This window comes from Camelina sativa, chromosome 11 (assembly GCF_030686135.1).
Source record: "Camelina sativa cultivar CO46 ecotype springtype chromosome 11, ASM3068613v1".
Classification (NCBI taxonomy): Eukaryota; Viridiplantae; Streptophyta; class Magnoliopsida; order Brassicales; family Brassicaceae; genus Camelina; species Camelina sativa.
Window position 1 is genome coordinate 8,388,313 of NC_141890.1, and position 23,354 is coordinate 8,411,666.

Below are 23,354 nucleotides of genomic sequence, written 5' to 3' on the forward strand. Positions count from 1 at the left end.
CAATTTAATAGCATAGATAAATAAAATCACTTAAAATCTGTTTTTCTTAAAACTTTTAAGGAAAATGTTTTTTTGGAAGGATGGATGGCAAATTAACTAGTTTTTGCAAAATCGAAAACCAAAAAAATAATATGCGGCCGTTCAAACAGTTTGATTGGTGGAGGGAAAGGCCGATTCACGTGAAGGCCCATTAAAGCGAAGCCCAATTTTAAACGGTACATATACGGCGGCGTTGGGATGTCATCTTCCTTAAATTTAGGAATTTCGGAGCCCTAGTCGATATCGAGATCCAACCAAACCAACTACTCTGCATATATCTCTCTCAGGTAAAATTCTCGCTCCTTTCATCTTACGTTTCTTAGGAAGTTCATGGAATAGATAGAACCCTACAGAGTATATGAAAAATTGTATTTGCGATCGAAAAATTTATCGACTGATTGCACAATAGATAGATCTGTACAAGTTGTATATATACTTTGCCCGCAGGTATCTGTATATGCGGTTACGGCGGCCGTGTCAATCTATTTCTCCGAATTCTTGTCTGATCGATATCGATATTTGATTCCAGATTTGTGATCTATCGATATTTAAAAAGTTGTATTAGACCTAGATTTGAATTTTAGTTTTTTTTTTTGCTTTTAGGTTTAAAGTCTTTGATTCTTGAATGATGGAGGCTCCTCCAAACAAGGAGATAGCGTCGGCCCCTGTATCGGTCTTCTGGGACATGAAGAGGTGTCCGGTTCCCGATGGCTATGATGCTCGTCGGGTGGGTCCATGTATTAAACGGACTTTGAGGAAGCAAGGCTACTCCGGTCCTATCACCATCACTGCCGTTGGCTCACTAGCAAAGGTCCCTCGTGACATCCTTGAAGAGGTCACTTCCACTGGAAGCTCTCTTACGCACTCCCCCTACAGTTAGTATCTCCTCATCCTTTTTAATCATTCCCAATTGCTAGAGTTAAGGTATATAATCAGAGAGAGAGTCTTAATTCTCTTTTTGTTTCTCAAACAGGTGAAAAGGACATGGTTTCTCTTTTCCTGTCTCTTGATTTTGAGATTGAGAGTGAACCGCCATCTTCTATTATGGTCATATCCCGTCCATCAGCCGCCACTCCTTTTAACTTCTCTCCTCATCTTCGCAAGCTACGTCGGTCTGGATACAATTCTATTTTCCCGTATCCATATGATTCTCCTCAAGAAGCTCATCCACTCATGCAAAGCGGCTCTGGAATAGCTTTCTTCTGGCAGGTAAGTGTGTGTGTGTTTTTGTGTTTGTCCTCATCTCTGTCTCTCTCTCTCTCTCTCTCAGTCTTGTTGAATTCTTGTTTCTTTTTTGTCCACAGATCCAGGGGAACTTGATGAGGAAGATAAGTGCACTGAAACGGGTGAACTTGCCACCTGGCTTTGCACTGTGTGCTGTCGCATTGAGGACCCAGGTCCTGCTGGCCTAGGCATTACTGGCCGAGGCGTTGATAATTTCATCACGCATCTCTCTACTCGAGAACATGAAGTCAAGGTAATTAAGCATCCTAGCCAAGTTTTTTCATTGTCTCATCTTTGACTCAATCAAACTAGCAATGCTCTTATCCCAACTAGTGTTTCCCTTTTCTCACTTGTGGTTTTGTTTGCCTAAAATTTGACCCCATATGTTGACTTTTTCCACTTGATGTTCATTTGTTTTTCAATCAGCTTTACCTATGGTTTCCCCCCAGTGACTCTTACGTCCACGAGGAACTCAAGGGGTTCAAGGAGGAGTACCAGGGGTTCGACGAGGAGGACGAGGAAGCCAGAGTTGAGGCTCCTCTTGTTTCTTTTCAGACGCCCATGGTGTGGATGAGGAAAACCAGCAGGGATGCATACTCGTACAACAAGGAAGCGGTTGAAGCCGGAGTTGTGGCTCCCCTTGACTCTTTTCGGGTGAATCCTACAACCATGGTGAGTGAAGAAGCAACCAATTAATTGCCTGTTCTAGTATCTCAAAACGTTGAGATGTCTAATCATTTGGAATCCCGGTGTTTTGTTGATGAATACTAAAACATTGTAGGTTTAAGAGAGAAAGCACAAGAAGATGAGTGCGTGTGAAGAAGAAAGAAGAGGAGGAGGAGTGCATGGCCCCTAGTGCTTTTTCTTCTTTTCTATTGCCTTTCGTATTGTGAATGCTTTGTTTATGTCGCGTTAAAACTTATACTATAACTTAAGCTTATTTTTCATGTCTCGTTCTTTTTTTGAGATCGGACCGGATAGTAAGTTTCAGATGATCAATAAGGTGACAGTTCATTATTCACCTTACAATATGGTTATACATTAATTGACAAATGAATTCGTTTACTAAGATTATGATTATGAAATGGTATCTATTGCATCCGTATTGAAATGGAATCTTCACGACGACTGAGATTTTGAAATTACTAGGAAGAGAGAGAGAGAGAGAGAGAGTGACTAGAGTAGACCTAGAAGAATGAGCACAAAATCAATGGCGTCCGCTGAAGACCTCCGTCTTCTCGCACTCATCGACTCCGCTTTCTCCGATTACCTACTCTATCATCATCAACAACTTCCCGGAATAAAAAACAAGACCGAGCAACCACCGTTCGAGCCCTAGCTAAGCAATTCCTTCCTTTCCTCAACAAATCGATTTCGCTGCTGCCGAAACGCCTCTCCGTCGCGAAATCTGATGACGGAGCTCGCGAATCCGCCTTGGGTTTGTTCCACGTTTATGAGCTTTCGATTGCTTTAGAATTGGTCTCCGCGCAGTTAGCTTGTAAGCCTCATACCGTTCAGTCTCAGAGGCTGCGGATGATTTATTGTCTCGATGTTTGGGGTTTGTATGAGAATGTTTATGCTGAAGGGTTTACGGTTCTGGAGAAGCTAAGAGGCGGCTCTGATTGCAAATACCGGAAGTCCCGGTTGTTACCTGAGGTTCATGATGGTGAGGCGGAGCTGGCTTTGGTCGTTGTTGATGCGGTGAATGCCATTATTAAGGCTGTGGCAATGTGTCAGCACTTAGAAGATAAGCGGTGTAGGAAAGTCCTTCTTTTGCTCGAGGAGGTTACACCCTGGTTTAGGTCAGTGTGGGTCTCTTCTTTGATTATTAGATCAATGCTGCTTCCATTTTCCACCAGTATTTTGAATTTTTCTTTCAAGAGATAGCACAACCTGAAATTTTGTTACTGTGTAGGGTCTTAGATGCTAAGGCGAGTGAAAAGTTGCACAGAGGGATCGTGGCAAGTATGGGTTAAAGAGGCTGAGCATTTCGATGAGGATTTGGTGCTGTCTTTCTGCGACTTAACTGTGAAAGAACACTATAAATCTGCATTGTCAAAAGATCGAATTTATAAGGTTGCTTTTGTCCTTTGATGTCTTTCTTTCTTTCTTGCTGCGGCTTTTCTTTTACATGCTTTCATCTGATATATAGTTAAATCTGTTCCCTGTTTCCAGTTTGCTCGCGAGGTGCTTTCTGTTCTGTTCGGATTGAAGTATAGAAAAATGTCAGTGATCATTGACATTTCAATGGCTTTGTTGCGCAGCTTAACTTGCCAATTTGAGGTTTGCGCGAATTCCTTGCATCTTGATTATCTACCGACTTGTGTACATCAAGTAACTATTTCCACGAAATTTTTTCCATACATTCTAGTGTCACCTGCTCTAGCTTCTCAGTTGATGTTCTACCGCAAACTTGCAATGCCTTATAACACTGCTTCTTTTTTTGTTCAATTTCCTGAACATGCGATCGATCATAAATCTAACTTAGTAATCGAACATCTTTCTTTTCAGATCAGTGCCCATGTAGTTGAAGTTGTAATTGCTAGTCCATGGATCCGATCTCAAGAACTCAAGAACTCAAGTATCTAATTGCGACGCTTTACAATATCGGTATCGTATTGTACAGAGATAAGGAGCTAAATAAGGTGGAGTACATGCTTTTTAGCGCTTATAAATTTTCTGTGCAAGCAAGACTAGAATAAAAGATCTGGTTTTGCGTTACTTGTGCGGACCTTTGCATCTAAATGGTACATTCTTTTACTTCTTTTCCTCATGGTACATTTTATCGAGTAAGTGTTCTACTTTGCAGGCGTGTGAGGCGCTTGAGCTGAATTCCAAGGCATCATGGAGATGTGTTGAACTACATTGTCAGATGTTTGTAAATCAGTCTAGTTCATCTGATACTGACTTGTCAGAAGATGCCATTATGGATTTTGTGGGCGAAGCATGTAAGAGGTGTGCAATCTACCTGGATATACTCCAGCAATGTAGCAGATGTAAGATTAGACAGAGTATTGTTCATATTCTAGAAAATTGGTTGTCAGCTGAACATCTGATTAGAAGGTTACAAGGCCCTGAGGCAATTGTTAAGCAGTGGGTTAAGGTAAATTTTTGATGAAGTACCTTTATACAAATTTTTGAATTACAAGTATCTGAGTCTGTGCTATCAACAGATAGAACGGGAATGTCACACGAATCTGGATGCGGCTGATTCTTGTACAACTTTGTACTCACTGTTATTATCTTCTCCAAAAAAGTCAAAGCGTGGTATCGGAAAAATCCTAGAGCATGTTCGGATCCTAACAACCTTTCAGTTTATGTTTGAATAAAAGTTTGCGCATGTTCTAACTTGACGGGGCATGCTACTAGAAATTCCCTTGGATACTTAATTGGTGAATGTACCTTTACCTATAAAATTGGCGATCCTGATTTGTTTTTAATTTTATTTTCTCTTTTCTATAAATGCTTGCAGGAGCTTATTGCCAATGAAAAAATGTTCTCATTAAGTTCAAATCTAGGTCAAGTAACGCGAATCACGATAGCAGATATCCTTTTGAAGGATGTTTATGTCACTGAGGATATGCATATAGAGAGAGCAAGAATCTTAATATGGAAAGCACGAATGACAAGGACATCTGGAACTGAACATCTAAATGAGTGCATTTGTTTACTGTCAGAAGCAATATCTATACTGGTATATGTCTTCGTACCTTCACAATTAATAGCTCATTAATGGCTTGTATATTTAGTGAACTAATTTCGTATGTATGAAAGCAGGATGAGGTACATCATGGGCCAAACAAAGAGGGTACTCCATCTTCTCACATGTTACCTATTGCGTATTGCTTGAGGGCTTTCTGTACCCAGGAAGCTGAGCCAAACTCGAAGGTGCAAATGCTTATTGCATAGCTTCTAATCATTGACAGTTTATCTTTCAGTTGGTGAATTGTGTTTCACTGTTTACTTAATCTTTCTTGAAACATTTTGCCTCGTCCCTTTTGCGCAGAAAGTTTTTCAAGATATTAGAACTTCACTAAATCTCTGGCTGAGGATTCTTAGCCTAGATGATAGTGGGGACAGTCTACCAACAGAGAACATAATTCCGTTACTGTATAATATGACTGATTTGATGTCAGTGAAGGTAACATTTTTCCTATTATCTAGCTGCACTATGTTTTTTGAGTGGCATACTTTATAGTGCGTTCTTCATATCTATCTGTCCATTGATTACTTTTTTTCCATCTCCAGGGATGTACAGAGCTCCATCATCATATATACCAGCTGATTTTCAGATTGTTTAAGTGGAAGAATGTCAAATTGGAGGTCTGCCTTGCAATGCTGTGGGACTGTAGAAGGCTTAGTCATGCCTTATGCCTTTCCCCCATAAGTGTTACCTTTATCCGGACCTTATCAGAGAATTGTGGTGACAAATCTACATGCATTCATTTCTGGATAGATTGCTTGAAAGATTCAAAAGCAAAGTTAATTGGGTTCCAGCAGAACTTCCATGATTTACATAATAATTTCTTGCGTGCCTCCAATAAAGACGAAGGCCCCTTTCAATCAGACATCACAACTGATGATATTAAAGATGCAGCTTCAGAACTCATTTCAAGTGTAAGAAAGTTAACTCATGTTGAATTTTGTCCTCTCAAAACAATATCTATGGGGATTATCCAAATTTTGCTAATGAATGTCACTGCAGGCTTCACTCTCTGGTACTTCATCTTTTGTAGCTGCATATCTCTATTATGATCTCTGTGAAAGGCTCATATCATTTGGAAAAATTTCTGAGGAAACGTAGTTATACATATATTACATCTATTGCCTCAAAAGTTTTATTGTGAATTACTGCCAGTTTCATTGTTATAATCTCTTGAGTTGATGGTCAACCATTTTCTCTTACAGGCTCTTTCATATGCAAAAGAAGCCTATAGGATACGGACTCTTATACTTCACCAGAAATTTAAGTATTCAGCTGAGAAGCAGTTCGAAAAACACAACGACGCTGGAAAAATATCAAAGATGCGGACTTTTGGCATAAAAAACTTCCAAGTCTACAGCTGGGTAGCAACTGATTTTTGGCCATGTGGAAATTTTCTCTGGGACGTCAATTGCTGCTACCTAAGTCCTTGGAGTGTACTCCAATGTTATTTGGAAAGCACCCTTCAGGTTCTGTTTCTGTTCAAACTTTCTAGTCTAGCTGGGTCCCATCAGTTCTCTGTTTCTCAATTTGGTTTCTGGTGTGCAGGTTGGAATTCTTAATGATCTAATAGGGAATGGACTGGAGGCAGAAACCAGTCTATCATGGGGAAAAGCCATTTCATGCTCGCAAAGTCTATTCCCTTTTGCAGTCGCATTTTCTTTTTTTGAATTTAATGTTAAATTATATTCAAAAGAAAAATAAAACGTTTTTACAACTTGTGCAACATAGTTTGAAGAATAAATGTGTTGAAAAAATTAGAATAGATAAGAGGTGTTAGGCTCGAGAGTACATCCAGAGTTGAAACCCTTCATCATATCGCCGATCCCCCATTAAACCTATGGCAAGAAGCTGGTCTCTGACCTGCCTATCAACCCACGCAATGATGGTGTCCGCAGGCTTCGGTGGCTCACCATGCCTACGACCATTTCGTTCCCTCCAGACCGTATAAACCACTACTTGGAATAAGTAGCGGATTAGAAAACTTTCCACCAGCTGAAGATTCGAGGTAGATATGTGAGCAAGAAGGAGAGACCAATCCGTGGTATAAAATGTCTGCAGCAGGCCTTTAGCGAGAGCAGACCACACAGTCGAGACAAACGGACAAGCAAAGAAGAGATGATCCCGTGTTTCTAAAGTAAGCTGACAGAAAACACAAAGTCCCGCTGCTTGCCCATTCCACGCAACCATACGAGCACCAGTTGACAACCGATCCAGAACCGCCAGCCAGACACAAAATGAGTACTTAGGCGTTGCATGACCAAACTATATTCCCTGATGCCATGACACCGTGCTTGATGTAGTACGAGTATGGTTCCAAGTGTCACGAGTTGAAAACTTATGTCGATAAACATCATTTTTCCCTCTCCAGAGTACTCTATCCTCCTGCTCCTGACGTTGCTGCCACTTAAGTAACAGACTATCCTCTATGCTATTGAGATGGTCTGCTCGGTGCCGCCTAGACCGACGGCAAGACCACGCCGCTGCCACAGAGCTCTGCCAGCTGATCCCCAAATCTAGAACACCTCTGTTCCCTACCACATCAGCAAGCGTACCCAAGCCTGACCAATTATCGAACCAAAAAGATGTGTTTTCCCCATTCCCAATCTCCACTTTACAGAAAGACTTTGCAAGATCACGGTACTTTAAGAGTTTTACCCATATCCACGAACCCAGACTTGTAGTATTCTTGATTGACCAGAAGGAATCCTGCTTCAGCAGATTTGCAGAAACCCATTGAACCCATAGAGAGCCTTAGGATGGATGGATGGGAGCCTTAGGATCCTCTTGATTCTCTTCCCTAGACTGCGGAACAGAGACCCCAACCTCCTGCTGATCAACATCCCCTTGAACCTCTACAGAATACTGGTTGGCATCCTCTGCCTCCCGAAGAACAGAGTAAGAGTTCTTTAGCAGCGAACCTGCTCCTAAATCCGACAGCTCCTTCTGCTTAATAGGACTAACCCTGCCAGCTGATTTCGGCGTAATCCATTCATTTGTCACAGTGACTTCTCCTGAAGCCATGTTAGTCGCACCCTGAGGCACCCCTAACAGACTCACAGAGCCGGGAACTAGAGGCTCTGCTGTCAAACTCTCAGAAGCAGGGATCAGAGTCGCAGTAATGAGAGCCGGAAGCACCACCTCCCTCTTAGAGCCAAGAGCTGAAGGAGGAAAAGAGGATTGAGGCTCAGTAATCCTGATGGTAGGGGCCATTGATTTAGTTTGTGGAGAGGGATCTGCCCCGGGAGACAAACACGTAGTGCTAAGATGTCCCCAGCGATGACAGTTAGAACAACGAGGTGGGAGCCAAGGATAACTGTACAGAACAGTAGTTTCAACTTCTCCCTCCTCCTCACCCGAGATGATGTACTCTCGAGGCAAAGCCTTTGTGAGATCCGCTTTCACCATGATTTGAGCTTCATCAAAACTAACACACTCGTCAGTGTTGGAATGCAACCGAATCGGCTCCCCTACTGCACTCGCAAGAAACTCCAAACCCTTCTCTGTAAACAAAGTGGGTGGAACGTTCTTGAGCTTGACCCATAATGAAACTGATTGCATAGCTGGCTGAGTCTCCTCAGTAAAGGGAGACCATTTTGAGACAATCATAGGTAGATCCGCAATGTTCCACATGCCACGACTCAACACCCTATGCCACAAACCCTCACTTCGTATCCGGAACTTGACTGTAGACTCATTCACAGCATAAACGTCAATCAATGATGTACGATCCCCAAGCCTCCAGATCTTATTTACTATCATATGAATCTTGCCAACATGAGGAGCCTTTGCGTCTGCAAATTTCCCCACCAGAAAATCCTCCCACAAGGGCTTTGCGTCCTCAAAGACCTCCCGCGGTACGACAACCTTCGACTTTCCATCGACCTCCGAAACTGGAAACTTTTGTTTAGTAAACATTCGTTTTTGTGCAGCTTGCAGAAAGGTTCGCTTTCCAGTAGGAGCCCCCACCACAGGCTGTTGCAACGACACTGCCTTAGAACCCTTAGAACCCTCTTTTACTTGACTGCCCTCCGACGAGACTTCCACAACCTTCTCAGAGATCCCTTCTCCATGATCTCCCTCCTTTTCGCCCCCGCCCTCCACCGGAAGACGGCTCGGGGAAACCGCCGACGGCACCATACGTGACAAGAACGCAAGAAACCCTAATCGCCTCTTTTATCGCCTTTCCTTATTTAAATTTTCCTTTTTAACAGTAAACCCAAAAACCCAATCTTTGCAGTCGCATTTTCTTCTGCCTTAGGTATGAAACTACTCCTTTATTCAATGGGTATAGTCTTTTCTTTTAGGTTTCCTTAATCATTTTGTTAATAAGCTGCTTGATTTGTTTTCTTTCTTCTTTCATTTCTCAAGGAAATCTTTACTACAAAAAGCAGTGTCTGGGTCTGGCAGAAAAGGAACTCCAAAATGCAAAGGAGATATTAATTGCTAATCAGCGAGTTTTTTCGTGCGTCAAGTGCAAACTGAAGTTGGAAGTTACATTGGATAAACAACTTGGAGACATATCTCGGAAAAAATTTGATAGAGTTTCCCAGACAGATGGATTCTTGCATGCTGAAAGCTTGTTTAGTACTGCCCTGGGAAAAGTCTGTTGCTCAGCATGGAAAAGCTGCATCGGATCACATGGGGAAGAAATTGCTGAGGAAATAGTGATTGATAGAAATGGAGGGGAAGTTTTATTTAGGACATAAATTAAGTAAAACAAAACTCAATATAAAGGAGCCTACAGGAAACCGAGCCTCCAGAAGGGGTCGAAGAGCTATCCCAACTTGTTTGTCAAAGGACAAGGATTTGATATCTGAGCCAACGTCAAGGTTGACTCGATCTATGCGTCAGTCACTTAAAGAGCAATGCCAAAACCTTTCCAATGTGCCTGAAGTTATGTCAAATAACTCTAACTTCTGTGATAGATCTGATGGTACTAGGGGTGAAAGGGTGTTCTTGGACACAAAAAATGCATTCCTTGGCTTTTGCATTTGCTACCAAGAAAAATGTGAGCAGTGCCTCTCCGAAGAGGCAACATGATCTGGGTCTCTCAACAATTTAGTGAGTTTGAAATGGGAACTCTGCCATAGGAAGCTTGCGTCCTCAATACTTGTTAGCCTTGGTATGCTTTAATTCCTTATGCATCTGCTCACTTAAATGTGCATATGAAGTTTAGCCTTTTGACATTTTCCTGTTGAAACAATCTAATAGCTTAATAGTTAAGATGACAACTGAGATCCAGTAACCTTTTGATTCATCCATTGTCGATAAAAAAGTAATGGGTATGAAAACCCTTGAGTGAGTTTCGAGGCCAAATGAGTTTGATCATATTCTCCCTTTCCATGCTTTTGTTTTATGTTCTGACCATTCTCATGTTGTTCATGAAAATTGTGTTGGCTATGAATCTTTGCTAGAAGATGAGTATCTCTGCTTACAGTTTTAGTTTTCCAATTCAGGAAAATGTTTGGCAGACTCTGGGAGAGTTCATCTAGCTCATGAGGCTTTACTGCATAGTATTTCTGTTTTATTTAAAAGCAACTGGTCCAGCCACAACCAGCCTTCTGTCAGTCAGCTGCTGGAGTTTATTAGGAAAGAAGTTGCAAGAGATGTATTCGCTGTTGATCGTGCAGTAATACTATACAACTTATGCTGGTTGAATTTGCGGAATACCACTGCAGGGAGAGTAGGTATGTGAGACATATATCGGTTGTATACCACTTGGCCATGTAAAACATCATATGCTAAATTGATTAAGTATGCTCTTTAGAACTGTGTACTAATCATCCTTCTTAACCTCTTAATTTTTACCTTTAATAGGTCTATTTGCTGTGATCTATCTCATATTCCTTTCACAAAACTGGTGTCATGGTTAATGTTAGCAGTTGTACTCAGCAGAGAGGTTCCAATATTATTTCAAAAGGTAAAAGCTTGGGTTGTTCAACAGTAACCTGTCCTTGCCTATTTTCTTTCAATCTTAAAATCATTATTGTTTGGTATAAAACTGTTTTTTTGTCCCTGATAGGTTTCAAGATTGCTTGCCTCTTTATATCTGCTTTCTTCATCGAGTACTGAATTCTCATTCGAATATGATGGAAATGAGCTGTCAGCAAGTCATTGGGTCTCATTTTTCCATCAAGCCTCGCTTGGTACCCATATCAGTTACCATTTCATTTCAAGTTTGAGCGGAAAACACATATCACGGTGCCTCTCAGATAAAGAGGTAACGGAGGTAGGTTGGATACATTTTTTCAGCTTCTCAATTTGTGGATTGACCTCAGTGTTATTGATGATATTTTGACGTAGTTATTGATTGCTTTTTTCAAAGTAGTTGTTCCATCTTCTATCTGACAGCTTTTATTTTCAGTGCACAGAGGCTACTTGCTCGAGCTGCATGGTTCCTGAGGATTTGGACTTACCCAGGTATGAGGTAATTTAACTTAAGCAACCAGGCATGCTTTATAATTTTCTGCTGGCTGACTCTGTTTCTCCTTACTCTCCACTGTAGGCTTGCTCCTGACCGTACTGAAGATCTTGTACAATTTGCTAAAGAATTTTTCATCAATCTTCCAAGCTCAACAATCATCTGCATTAGTTTGCTTGGAGGTGGTTTAAACCAACTGTTACAGGAGCTAATGCACATTCGTTCACCTGTTTGTGCCTGGGTGCTCATATCACGCCTAAACCCAGAAAGCCAACCGGTTGCCACACTTCTACCTGTAGATTCAATTTTAGAAGGTAATATGAACTGCATACTTGTTGATCAATGGCGTTTATATGTTGTACTCATGATCTCATTGATTCACTAGACATGTCAGATGACAGTGCAAATCGTAGCTCTACGGGAGCGACTCAAGTCGAGAGTTTTAAAGGGCCCTGGCTTTGTCCATGGGGTGCCACCGTGGTTGATGAGGTAGCTCCAGAATTTAAATCAATATTGGAGGAAAGCTACGCATCATCTTCTACTCCTAGAGAAGACACAACAGAGAGTAGATGCCTGTGGTGGAAAAAGAGAAAGAAACTTGATCATCGCCTGGGAATATTTCTAAGGTATGATGGCTCTCTTTTTATAACACGTGCACATGTCTGTCTATTTTACTGGGTAAGGGTCTGCATTTGTGTCAGTGTAAATAACATCAGATAACCATTTTTTTTGTTCTAGGAATCTAGAAGCTTCCTGGCTGGGTCCCTGGAGGTGTCTGCTTCTTGGAGAATGGTCGAACTACAAATTGCCTGACTCAGTGCACAGAAAGCTGGTGAATAATCTCTAAGTCCAAGTGCAAAATGGAAGTAAATGAGATGCTTTTGAAAGTTATTCTTGGTGGTGGTACGGAAAACTTAAAAGGAGAAGCATGTGTTGCTCAGCTTTCTTTAAGAGATGGTTGCTATGTAGGTAGAGGGGGATATCTTTACGAAGAAGATAGCTGTAAAACTCCTACTGCTGCGTCTAAGATATCTGAAAGTAGGCATGAATTGGCCTTAAAACTGATACATGACGCAGCAGCCAAACTAGGGCAACAAGACGAACAAGAAAACAGAGAACCTATCATTCTTGTGTTAGATCCCGAGGTTCAGGTTCGTCAATTATATCCTTATCATTTTCCTGCACATGAATTAGAAAGTTTGACTCGTTGGTTTATCCATAGCGATTCTTGCTGAAAAACATAGATCTTTCTCGTGAAGACTGCTGCTAATTCATGCATGATATAAAATATTGGGTTCGACGAATATGAAATTTTAAGCTATTGGTCTGATGATTAAGCTGTTAATGCAAATTTAACTAACCTTCTGATTTTGCTTAGATGCTTCCTTGGGAGAATATTCCAATACTAAGGAAACAAGAGGTGTACCGCATGCCTTCTGTAGGTTGCATATCTGCTGTGCTAAAGAAGCGCAGTCTCCAAGGAGAGCCAGCAAGATCTCATCTTGATTCCTTCCCTCTTATTGATCCGCTAGATTCATTTTACTTGTTGAATCCTGGTGGTGATCTCCCCGAAACACAAGACATGTTTGAGAGTTGGTTCAGAGATCAAAACTTTGAGGTAACATACAAAAGCATATACCAAACCTTATTGTGATGCTTTGTTTTCAAACTTCCATGATTGTGTATACTTTCAGGGGAAAGCTGGATCAGAACCAAGTGCTACAGAGTTGACAGAAGCATTAGAAAATCATGATCTCTTTCTTTACTTTGGTCATGGAAGTGGTATGATTCTTCTAGCACTTCGGATTTATTAACCGTTTTTGGTGCAATCTTCGTTTACTTGAGATTGATTTCTAAAAGATCCTCTACCTTTCATGATACGGCAGGAGCACAGTATATACCGAAGCGTGAAATAGAGAAGCTAGATAACTGTTCTGCAACTTTCTTGATGGAGGGATGCAATAGTGGTTCACTATGGCTAAAAGGCTGTTACATTCCAGAAGGCATACCACTCTCTTATCTCCTAGGTGGATCTCCAGCCATTGTGGCGACTTTATGGGACGTAACACAGACCGAGACATTGATCGGTTTGGGAAAGCTTTGTTGGAAGCATGGTTGCAAGAGAGGTCAGATTCTTCATCAGAGGGTGGTTGTAGCCAGTGTGTGTGAGTCATTAGCTAACGAACTCGCAGCCATGAATCTAAAAGGAAACAACACCAGCAAGAGGTCAAGAATACCGTCTTCGCGGAACAAGCCAGCTCAGTCAGATGTTGATGATGGGTCAGGGAAGAAGATTGAGTGCAACCACAAGCAGAGACGTAAAATCGGTTCATTTATAGCCGCAGCTCGAGATGCGTGCACGCAACACTTGATTGGGGCTGCACCGGTCTGTTATGGTGTACCAACAGGTATCACAAGGAAAAAAGGAATCGATTCTCTTCTTCCTTCTTCATCGTGTTAGTTTGGTTAGAGAGCATTTCCTAATAAGTCCATTCTTAACTTGGAATCCCCATTGTCTGGTCATATAACGATTTTGAGGGATATATATTTAGGACTTGGGAGTTAGGACTTTTTAATCATAGGATCATATGACAACACAAGAGACGAGAAGAAAAGAGACTCTAGAGATATATGTTTTCATCCCTTCTTTGATATAACAAATTGTAAAAATAAATCACATGGTGCACTTCGAATTTTATGTTATATAAGTGTTAGTAATTTACGATCAATTTCTGCGTATTTCAGACATTACTTGTTCATTTTATATCATCATTTTGACATGAATATAATTTTTGTTTTCTATCTTTGCATAAAGGAAAGAGGGCAGTTCAAACTGTTAACAGAACTGATTCCACTGTAGTAAAGTATTCTCAAACATATATAAACTGATTCTATTTTAATTGAATAATTTACATCTGTAAGACTAACATACTAACATATGACAAAAGAGAAACAAACCATCAAATTCAAAAACCATCTAATTTACCTATCTTCTCTACATATAAGTAAATAACCTTTATCATGGTAGAGAAGTGATAGTTGCGGTACAAGACACAAAGTTCATCTTCGTTAAGCTCATCTTCCAAGTTAAAGAGCCTGGAGGAAATGAAAGATCAATAATTATTAAGATATAATTAGCCAATGACAGAACATCTTCGTAAGCAAACAACACAATCACGCACCCCTCCCAAGTTAACTGACTGGCATTATCTTCAAGAATTCTTTGATCAATTCACCTGAAAATTCAACCATGGTGAAGTTTTCTTGATCAACTTAGGAAATGTATGGAGTTATTTTTATCCACAATAGATATAAAAATGCATGTGTATGAGCTTACCCTCTTTTTGCGTGAGCCCATTTACATCTGAGGATTCAGACAAAGCCTCCTCTACTTCATAAGAGTCTCTGTGAGTATCAAAACCAGGCGCTTCCTTTTCAGATAATGTCAAGGCTCTTAACAAGGCTTCTTCTTCTTCAATATCTCCCTTTCCCAATCTACCATGCTCTGCAGACGCAGTAACCAACACAGCAATATCAACAGAGCTTTCTTCACTACTTTTACTGCTTGGAGCCTTAACAGTCTGTGTATCCAAGGCAGTCAGCTCAGTCATTAGAGCATCATAAGTTCTGCCTCCAATTGCAGTAGCGATTTCCGAATCCTGGAGGTATAAGCAGAGGAAAAGCAATCATATTTTAAAACTTTTCCAATACTAAAGAATTGAAAGATAAGAACAACAATCAAAATGATGTACCTCAGGATCAACTATCCATCCATGATAGAAAGGAATACCAAGTGTTCCAAACAAAGCAAGCACAGGTGTAACCACAAAATCCTTAATGCTGCAAACAAGTAAAAAACATTATGATATAGGAGATTAAACAAAAATTTGTAACATATTTACAGAAAAAAAAGGGATTAACCTCTCGAATTTAATATCGACATTTATTCCCTTTGCAAGGCGTCTGAGGAGCTCAACATCAATACACTCATAATCATTTCTCTGCCATGAGAAACAAAACTAGAAGTTAAATCCTCTCACACTTGTAAACCAGAACGACACTGTTCTGAGGCTAATGAACATAAACAGGAAAGAAGTGAAGAAGTAAGTCAAGGATTATTACTTCACAGAGTACGTCGGCCACATGATTCAGCAAATCATCTTCAGATACATCCCCACACACTTGTGATTTTTCATACAACCCCACACACTTGTGATTTTTCAACATATTTATTATGAGTTAATGTTTGGTATCAGGAGTGTAATTGTAAGATTTGTTTGAAAACTTAGGGAATGGCAGAAATAGCAAGAGAGAGCTTAAACTTGGGGTCTAGCTTGGACGATGTAAATATGGCCACCTTTGACAACACCTTCGATGTCTTGAGGAGAACCATAGAGCGTCTCTATCACATTTCCAGCTTCTGCAATTGTTGAGAACAAGCGCATTTGAAAGGCTTTGTCCACTATTAGTGGCTCCCTTGAGTAATCCACCACTACTTCCTCTGCTTCATCCATTATCACACTGCAGCAATTACACCCTTTTTCAGCTTTTGAGTTCCGAAAAAAAAAAAGACTGAAAACAGAGAAACACACATAAACAAACCTGTCGTAAAGTCCAGCGCCTGCGTTTCCCTCGAGATCCTCATTGTTTGAGTCTGACCGGAATATGATTGAGGGTTTAGAATACAGAGCTATCCTCTTACTTGGGTAGCTGATCACCTGTACAACCCAAAATTTACCACTCACTTTGTTAAAATTCTATTCATTTATAACTGAAACCTAAGAGACAAATACAATCTTTTTGTTTCTTACAGTTGGAGACTTTAGGTTCGTTTTTTTGGTGATGAAGCTCATTGCTCGTCCTGGATATGCTCCAACCAAGGTCTCTCCCAAACCCTTCACAACCTGAGAAAACACAGTTTTATGATAATTGGATTTTTACTTAAATTTTTTAAATATGGAGCAAGTTCTATAGTTTACCTCTGTGTATATTTCTGTAGAGTCACCAGAGACAGGATTGTTTGTGTGGATGACAAAAGCATAATCGCCACATATGACTTCTTGAATTAGCACCGCCATGCAAACGGCATCATGGTCAAGCCTAGTTTTTTTGCAACTGACATAAGCTCTCTCATTCCACTTTGAAGCCCAGACCTGTGGAGATGTGAAGATCAGGAATGTACTTGGTTCTTTTCATACTTCACATACATTCAAAAAGATTCCTACCTTCTTGATTGCCATCCACGATCGGTTCCAACCAAGTTCATCTCCAAGACTCGACATTCTTTCACTTCTCAATTTGTTGATCAGTTCATTTCTCTACCATATATTTTAAAAGCCAACATGTGATACATATAAAACATGAACAGAGAGAAAGAAAAACAATTATATGACCAAATTACCAGAGCCATTGGAGCGCTCATTTGTAAAATAGCTTCTTGAATCGCCTTAAGTTTTGTCAGATCTCCTCTGTTAAGAGAATCCTTAAAGGCAGAAATCTTGCGTGCTACATCCTGAAAGCAATGGATCCGACAAAAATAAATTTTTTGAGAGGGCTCTGTATCACAAAATCAATGAGGATTTGATTTGATCATGTGGTAGCCATTGTTTACAAAACTAATTAAGAGTTTCAAGAAAAGAGAAATTGATAAGCAACATGATTTTAGCTATACCTTATTGGAATGATCTGAGAGTGCATTCTCAAATGTTCCAAACGGAAGAGCAGCTGAGGTAGGTATCTTGATCCATGATGGAACTCTTTCTCGTAGAAATTTGATATTGTATGATTTTGAACCAACCTAAAAAACTCAGTCAAATGGTATTCTCAAAATGAAACTTTTTATCTTCACGAATCTGGTTCTTACTTACCATTTCATCAGTGAATTCCTTGGATGATATCACATAGTGGCCACAAAACTTCTTCCCCTTAGAGATCACTCCCCGTGGAACCGAAGAAATATAAATATGACGGACAGAGACATCAGAGATGTTGCCATCACTACAAGTGATATAAACTCAGAGATATTAGAAAACCCATCTTTTAGCGTAAAGAACAGTGACGACATAAGAATTCGATTACCTGATACGTAAACCAGTAGACATTGTATGAATAGATATTGCCCTCCCTTCCTTCGACTTGAGATTCCTAAGAACATTCTGATCGAAGCATGTAGCAAAGCATATCTGCATCAGACAAACTTGAATTGAGAAGCGGACATATGTAAAATGTGAACATCTTGGTTCCTATTTTTGCAGCATTGTGTAATGATATATATTGGATCAGAAAATAGTACATGCCTTGCTGTTTCTTGCTCTAATAGAGACATGAGACAAGATATCAATCATACTAGGAGTCAGCACAGCAACAACGCCATCAGGGATCTCCTCTTCTCCTGTGACTTTACTAGCGATAATTACAGTTGGCTTCGAGTAGACTTTATTTTGAACTACAATCAACTCATTCACACAAACCAAAAACCCATATGCATCCGCTGAGCTGATAACCTGCCAACTTCTCAACCAGATACAATTGGATTAGAGCAAAAAAAATATAAAAAATAATAAAAGGTTCAGTAATTACCTTCTACATGAAATAAGTCTGAATTATAGTCTGTTTTCTCAAGCTCAAAAACGTATCTTACCAGCCTAAATTCGCCATTTTCCTGAGAGAAGGGTCAAATCTGTTAACAAGAGTTGATAGAACTCCCCCTGGTCCTGCTCTTATAACCTCTTCAGTGAAAACATCAATCTGAAAAAATAAAACAAGAAACGGAAATGAATACAGATATCAACTTTTAGACTTATTACGTAAAGAAGAAGCTGGAGTTTAATTGAAAAATACCCCATGCTTGTCAACACGTAACAGTTGACCAAGATATTTTGCAGTAGGCTCTATTAATCGAAAATAATGCTGACATCTATCTGCAAGTACTAGTTGTAAACGGTCAAGGACGGCTTTTGTTTGCAATGCCCACTGAACATCATGAGGTCTGTAAGTCTCGCTGACACGGTACCAATCCTGGTCATGAAAGAGAAGCACAAATATTATTGCTTTAAGAACACCGAGAGTCAAACTTTGAAAGAGATACAACGGGAAAGAGTTAGAAAAAATAACATGCCTTTGTACAAAAGATAATTTCTTCATTGTTAAATGTAGATAAGCACAGATTCTCAAGCACCATGCAGATGACAAATATAATTTCCTGTTCCAAAGAGGGAGAAAGAAGATCAATCCACACCTCACTTTTAATTTTAAGGACTAATATTTGGCTACAAGGAAAAGTAAAATAATTTTAAACTAAAACAATAACAGATACCGGTGGGTTATTGAAGTTTAAAGAGATGAGTCTCTTCTCTATTGTTGTTTTAAAACACGACTCCAAAGCAATGTCCAAAAATAGTAAATCTTTAGCCCTCGGACGAGGTGCTCGTAGTGCAGGGTGTAACTCAATGCGAGCATCAACTAACTTCTGAAAAAGTGCATAAAACAAAGCAAGCATAAGGATTTTAAAAAAAACACAATACGGAGTAAGACTGGCAATAGGAAGGATATGTGCTATTAGAACCTCTATTAGGGAATCAGTGTTCTCTTCGTGGACAAGCCTCTTCACTAAATTCAGTAGATCCTACCATACAATGGAAGTGGACGCTCTGTTAGGATTTTGGATGTCTTTATAATGTACAATATATCTTACTGGAAAGATACTATGAGGATATTGTACCTGCAATTTTGGTGACAAACCATTGACAGCAAAGACATGATGACCCTGAAAAAGAAAATGAAAGGATGAGGTATTACTCTAAACAAGGTACGGTCGTTGAGGATATGTGTCCCAAAAATCAAAATTTTTTGGATCATGAACTATTTACCTTAGATGGAGAAAGGAACGTATCAATAGCAGACTCAAGGTCTGCACCTGAATGAACTGCCTACAAAGGCAGGTACAAAACAGCTCGTTTAGATAGATATTCAAGATACTGAAACTCGAGGATGAAGCTAAAGGTTGTTGTGTAATGTGTATATTCCTGATATTATCGGTCCCAATTTCAAAGCAATCATAATCTAATGAAGGCCATAGGGATATATGTTCATCATCACAATAGTGTTGGCTTTAATTACTAAGCTAATTACAGTTTGCGCCAAAGAATTCTTTAATGGATCAGGAAAAGAAAATTAGGCTGAAAGTGCTAGCAGAAAATAGGGATACAATTGTTATTAAAAATACCTTTAATGTTTTTAAGTACATTGTAAGGTCACGGATGAGTCCTTCTTTGCCATCACCTCTGAAACGAGGCTCTGATACTATAGGGCGGTCATAACTTGCAAGCCTTTCTTTTGTTATACCATTGGACTTTAGTGTTTGCCAGTAAGCATCGATCCTAAAGTCAGATCTCACATAGTTTAAGAGAGCCTGTGGCAGAAGAATAAAACTCATCAGAGATTCTCCAGGTGAAAATATAAAGAGATATCACATCTCTGATTTACCAATCCCTAGATGTGAGTATCTTACATCTCTGATTTACCAATCTCTAGATGTGAGTATCTTACTTCATTTTCATCATATATATATATATGTACCTCGCAAATTATCACATCATCTGCGCTACTGTTGTTGTGCAGCTTTTGATGCCACTCTTCCATCATGCCGGATTTGCAGTGGTTATTTCTCTAACAAAAGATAATGACAATTAAAGGTTAAAGACGAAAAAAGAAACTACTCTAACAAGACTATGAAAGGTTTTAGCTGCAGAGATGTTGAACTATATACCTGAATAACAAGGATTTCGTCACGGATTCTCTGCCCAACATCACCTTGACCTCCACGTCCCACAAGTGCCATAGTTAGTCTCACAATTTCTCTCTTTATTGGTTGCTGCAAATATATTTTCTCCATCAAATTGGTGAATCTTTCTAGCGCTTCACTAATTTCCCTGCATAAAAAGACTTGAGGCATAAAAATTCTGATCTAAAGGAGGAAGACATATGATCAATTAAAAGTAGCCAACGAAACAATAGCTCTACCGAGGTTTCACGTTATAGTTCTTATTCCAGGTGAGATGTCGGGTGGCCATGAATCTCATCCACACCATTATAGCAATACAACCACCTTCTCCTTCATCCTTACAACGCTCGGTCAACTCTGTTGCGATGTTGAACCTGCCAAGCTATGCATATCAGAAACTTCACTAACATCTAAGGAGGAAAATTAGGTTTCAGATATTTTTACTTACCTGTGCATCAGTGATCTCTCAGCCTCTTTCTCTCGCTCAGATATTTCATCAAGCAACCATTTGAGAATATACTTTTCATCCACGTCAAGCTGATCAGGAGAATAAATATGTTTTAAAAGTGAAATATAGTGATAACATCCCAACATTATCATTCCACTGACGGTGTGATGCCTTTGACTCACCTTACCCCTGGTACTGTCTGTTGATTTCAGGTTTACAACGAAGTTGGCTCCATTATTGTTAACCCAGTAGCCTCCAGACCATATCACAAATTGGATACCAACAAAACCGACTTGTTTTAAATTTATATCAATAAACTTTTCCAACGCGAAAAAAATGAGAAGCGTTAGTAGATAAAAGTAATAATAGAAGTACTTTAAAACAAAAGACGGCAATCGCTGTAAAATATTCAATGCATGTTTTACCTGATAAGAGTGTGAACTGTTCGACATATCGGTAAAATGTGTTTGACATGCTCCATGAACAAGTTTTGATTTCTCAGGTAACACATCAGGTGGTGGAATCTATTTAGAGTTAGAAAAATCAGTCTTTTATTGAGAAGATTGTGATAAGACATATCTACAGAAGTAAAAACATCGTACCAACCACTCTCCTGCTGAAGACTTGGCGACTCCCCAATGGAGAACTGTTGGACCAGCCATGTTTGTGGCAACCCATAAGCAACAATCTCCCTTAACATCTCTCTGGAGAACCTAACAAATTTACAGAAACCAGAAATTATCTAGCAGTTATTAAAAACTACCAATAGTGAATTGACTGTATAAACAAGTGGTATTACAAACCGTGATCTCATAGTTTCTGACATGAAAGATTTTCTGTGAAACTACATTTTCTAGGCCGATAGATCTCTTGGAGAGTTCTACAAGGACTGAACTTTGCACACTTCCATTTCTGTTGATTGGTTCGGCATACTTCTGTAACCATTTCTGAACATCATGCTTCCGCCGATATGATTGGTTCATTGATTGATTTGGCTCACTGGTTACTTCTTTCTCCACTGGTACTGTAGAGTTAGCGTGCAGGTCGTCCAAAGATATTCCTCTAGCGAGCTCCGCTTGGAGCTCTCTTATTGCGTTGTCATAGTCTATCTGAAATTAAATACATGCAAGATACAAGAGACAGCACCGACTTTACAACTCATAAAGACAGAGATGAGTAATTTAGAGCAGGAGCTACACAGCAAAGCAAGTAAAGAATTACTTAATAAAAAGATCAGCGTATCTACTAAATGGACCAATTTTACCTGTTGTTCACGTGCAGAGCTTTGGGGACGGCCCTTCTGGTCCCATATCCTATGTGCTCTTCTTTCTATCAGATTATTTGGAATCCGATGATGAGCATGCAGATCATTCCAGGGAATCTCAACCCGGAAGTTTCCATTATGTTGTTTCAACCTGAAATTTCCATTGGCCATCAAGGTAGAGACGTGAATTGCACCCCGTTCATCCCTCAGAAGACACAAGTATCAAGTATGACTCAATTATAGAAAAGAACAAATTACGCACCATCTGTTATGGCTACCATCTTTCAACACAAATTCAATCGCACGTACCCTTGGATCCCGCAACTCAAGGATCACTACATAAGCATTCCCACTCTGCAGTAGAGAGAAGAAATACTTTGCTGAAAAAAACTGACTTCTAGATAAAACCTTGTAGATAAGAAAGAAATGTAAGGGTTATGTAGACCTTCACAAATGGTGTCTGCAATGCACCTTGCTTTGAGGAATGTTCAGATGGGACAAACCAGTTGCTGTAGATAACATAAGTCAAAACATACAGATATTTAAAGTATAAACTCTGTCTTAAAGATCATTCATCACTCACTTATTCCCTTGGTAGATACAACCCCAATGGAGAATCCATGTGCGAATGCAGTTCTTAATGTGTAACTCAGCTCTTACACTGCTCCCATTCGGTAAACCAGTGACAGTGATCTGAATTGATACCAAGATTTAGTCCAAAATCTGAAATTATAAATTCCAGCAGGACAGCAGAAAGAACAGACCTGCAGCTCCATCCCTTCTATTAGCTGGAATTGTTGGACTTTAGAGGTTGCCATGACAGCTATTCATAAAAAGAGTTCACAAGTTAGCCTCAACTAGAAATCTAGAATTATGAATGATCGCCGATAGTTTCAAACAATAAAACTCGAATTTCCAGTTGATGGACCACAGTTCACTACTGTCATCTTGAAACAGCATCAGAGTAACAACAACACTATTTATAAATCATTTCTATTGAGTATTGACATGCCATCTTCATGCATAACACATCAAAACACGTTTACCTTTTTCTTTCACCTTTGGCTCTCTTCACGAAGTTGGGCTGTTTATATGCGTTAAAGTAATCAAGTCTACACTAGCTCTTCAGGAAATTACGCAACTAGTTTCCTGTATCAAAATATATTTTGTAAACAGTATCAATTACACAGGTACAACATAAGAGAGAACTTGAGAAAAGCAAAGACTCAGTTCCATTATAAATCGAGGGATTCTATTCACTTGGCTCTCAAATGACCACACAAAGGTGCCAAAAAGTGCCGTGTGGGTGTAGATTTGAAACAGGGGAGATAAAAAGGGACATTAACAGCTATGCTTCAAAGTTCCAGAATCATAAAAGAATTAACGCTGAAAGAGACTTACAGGAATCCTATTCTCTTCTGCTTTGATGAAGAAAGGCATCTGTAAAGGTAAAGAAGACATACATACCAA

General features: G+C 39.7%; 3 protein-coding genes and 1 pseudogene across 12 annotated transcripts; 2 read left to right on the top strand and 2 right to left on the bottom strand.

Annotated features, from left to right (window-relative positions):
- Positions 1-244: 244 nt before the first annotated feature.
- Positions 245-2,284, top strand: LOC147933758 (uncharacterized; annotated as a pseudogene). The gene is made up of 6 exons (XR_015571877.1): positions 245-326; positions 643-914; positions 1,013-1,248; positions 1,344-1,516; positions 1,690-1,935; positions 2,045-2,284. The product of XR_015571877.1 is annotated as an uncharacterized LOC147933758 (transcript).
- A 40-nt stretch (positions 2,285-2,324) lies between these two features.
- Positions 2,325-13,980, top strand: LOC104722544 (separase). The gene is given in 34 exon segments (XM_087472314.1): positions 2,325-2,534; positions 2,537-3,065; positions 3,179-3,235; positions 3,237-3,339; positions 3,439-3,546; positions 3,775-3,825; positions 3,828-3,908; positions 4,073-4,366; positions 4,437-4,553; positions 4,736-4,957; positions 5,041-5,151; positions 5,270-5,404; positions 5,512-5,880; positions 5,969-6,056; positions 6,170-6,435; positions 6,515-6,646; positions 6,865-6,974; positions 9,181-9,227; positions 9,338-9,660; positions 9,662-10,091; positions 10,426-10,632; positions 10,635-10,656; positions 10,787-10,889; positions 10,992-11,198; positions 11,334-11,389; positions 11,475-11,704; positions 11,776-12,016; positions 12,129-12,234; positions 12,236-12,541; positions 12,769-13,008; positions 13,085-13,172; positions 13,277-13,455; positions 13,458-13,550; positions 13,552-13,980. Coding segments are annotated over 34 exon segments (6,027 nt in total). The 5' UTR covers positions 2,325-2,458; the 3' UTR covers positions 13,852-13,980.
- Positions 13,981-14,224: 244 nt separating this feature from the next.
- On the bottom strand, positions 14,225-15,653 carry LOC104722546 (uncharacterized). The gene is made up of 6 exons (XM_010440739.3): positions 15,513-15,653; positions 15,312-15,391; positions 15,143-15,230; positions 14,728-15,049; positions 14,573-14,626; positions 14,225-14,486 (listed from the first exon to the last, which is right to left on the bottom strand). The coding sequence occupies exons 1-5, from the start codon at positions 15,615-15,617 to the stop codon at positions 14,583-14,585; spliced, it is 639 nt and encodes a 212-aa protein (XP_010439041.1). The 5' UTR covers positions 15,618-15,653; the 3' UTR covers positions 14,225-14,486; positions 14,573-14,582.
- On the bottom strand, positions 15,487-23,205 carry LOC104722545 (alpha-glucan water dikinase 2). 9 transcript variants are annotated; one of them, XM_087473403.1, is made up of 33 exons: positions 23,145-23,186; positions 22,931-23,033; positions 22,649-22,707; positions 22,468-22,577; positions 22,330-22,393; positions 22,147-22,238; positions 21,885-22,035; positions 21,424-21,729; positions 21,223-21,333; positions 21,046-21,144; positions 20,803-20,937; positions 20,621-20,709; positions 20,412-20,546; positions 20,158-20,320; positions 19,968-20,057; positions 19,615-19,800; positions 19,259-19,318; positions 19,111-19,155; positions 18,955-19,014; positions 18,706-18,858; positions 18,508-18,591; positions 18,231-18,407; positions 18,031-18,137; positions 17,687-17,900; positions 17,469-17,572; positions 17,258-17,387; positions 17,062-17,187; positions 16,792-16,902; positions 16,616-16,708; positions 16,370-16,543; positions 16,202-16,294; positions 15,993-16,108; positions 15,487-15,911 (listed from the first exon to the last, which is right to left on the bottom strand). In XM_087473403.1, exons 3-33 carry the CDS (start codon positions 22,700-22,702, stop codon positions 15,707-15,709), a joined length of 3,837 nt encoding a protein of 1,278 aa, XP_087329529.1. In that variant the 5' UTR covers positions 22,703-22,707; positions 22,931-23,033; positions 23,145-23,186; the 3' UTR covers positions 15,487-15,706. The 9 variants fall into 9 exon arrangements, 4 of the variants coding, with proteins under 4 accessions (XP_087329529.1, XP_010439039.1, XP_087329528.1 ...); XR_015571538.1 differs by having other exon boundaries at positions 17,687-17,893; positions 22,931-23,205; XR_015571535.1 differs by having other exon boundaries at positions 16,792-16,946; positions 22,931-23,205.
- Between the last annotated feature and the right edge of the window lie 149 nt (positions 23,206-23,354).

What these genes read in the sequence shown, in the direction of transcription:
- LOC104722545 (XM_087473401.1), bottom strand. Translation starts at nt 22,702, where the DNA reads ATGGCAACCTCTAAAGTCCAACAATTCCAGCTAATAGAAGGGATGGAG. An exon ending in AGGAATTCACTGATGAAATG is followed by an intron (nt 17,188 to 17,257) that starts GTAAGTAAGAAC and finishes TGAGTTTTTTAG; the next exon opens with GTTGGTTCAAAATCATACAA. An exon ending in CTACAGAAATATACACAGAG is followed by an intron (nt 16,295 to 16,369) that starts GTAAACTATAGA and finishes GTGTTTTCTCAG; the next exon opens with GTTGTGAAGGGTTTGGGAGA.
- LOC104722546 (XM_010440739.3), bottom strand. Translation starts at nt 15,617, where the DNA reads ATGTTGAAAAATCACAAGTGTGTGGGGTTGTATGAAAAATCACAAGTG. An exon ending in GTCGATATTAAATTCGAGAG is followed by an intron (nt 15,231 to 15,311) that starts GTTAATCCCTTT and finishes ACTTGTTTGCAG; the next exon opens with CATTAAGGATTTTGTGGTTA. An exon ending in TGGGCTCACGCAAAAAGAGG is followed by an intron (nt 14,627 to 14,727) that starts GTAAGCTCATAC and finishes TTGAATTTTCAG; the next exon opens with GTGAATTGATCAAAGAATTC.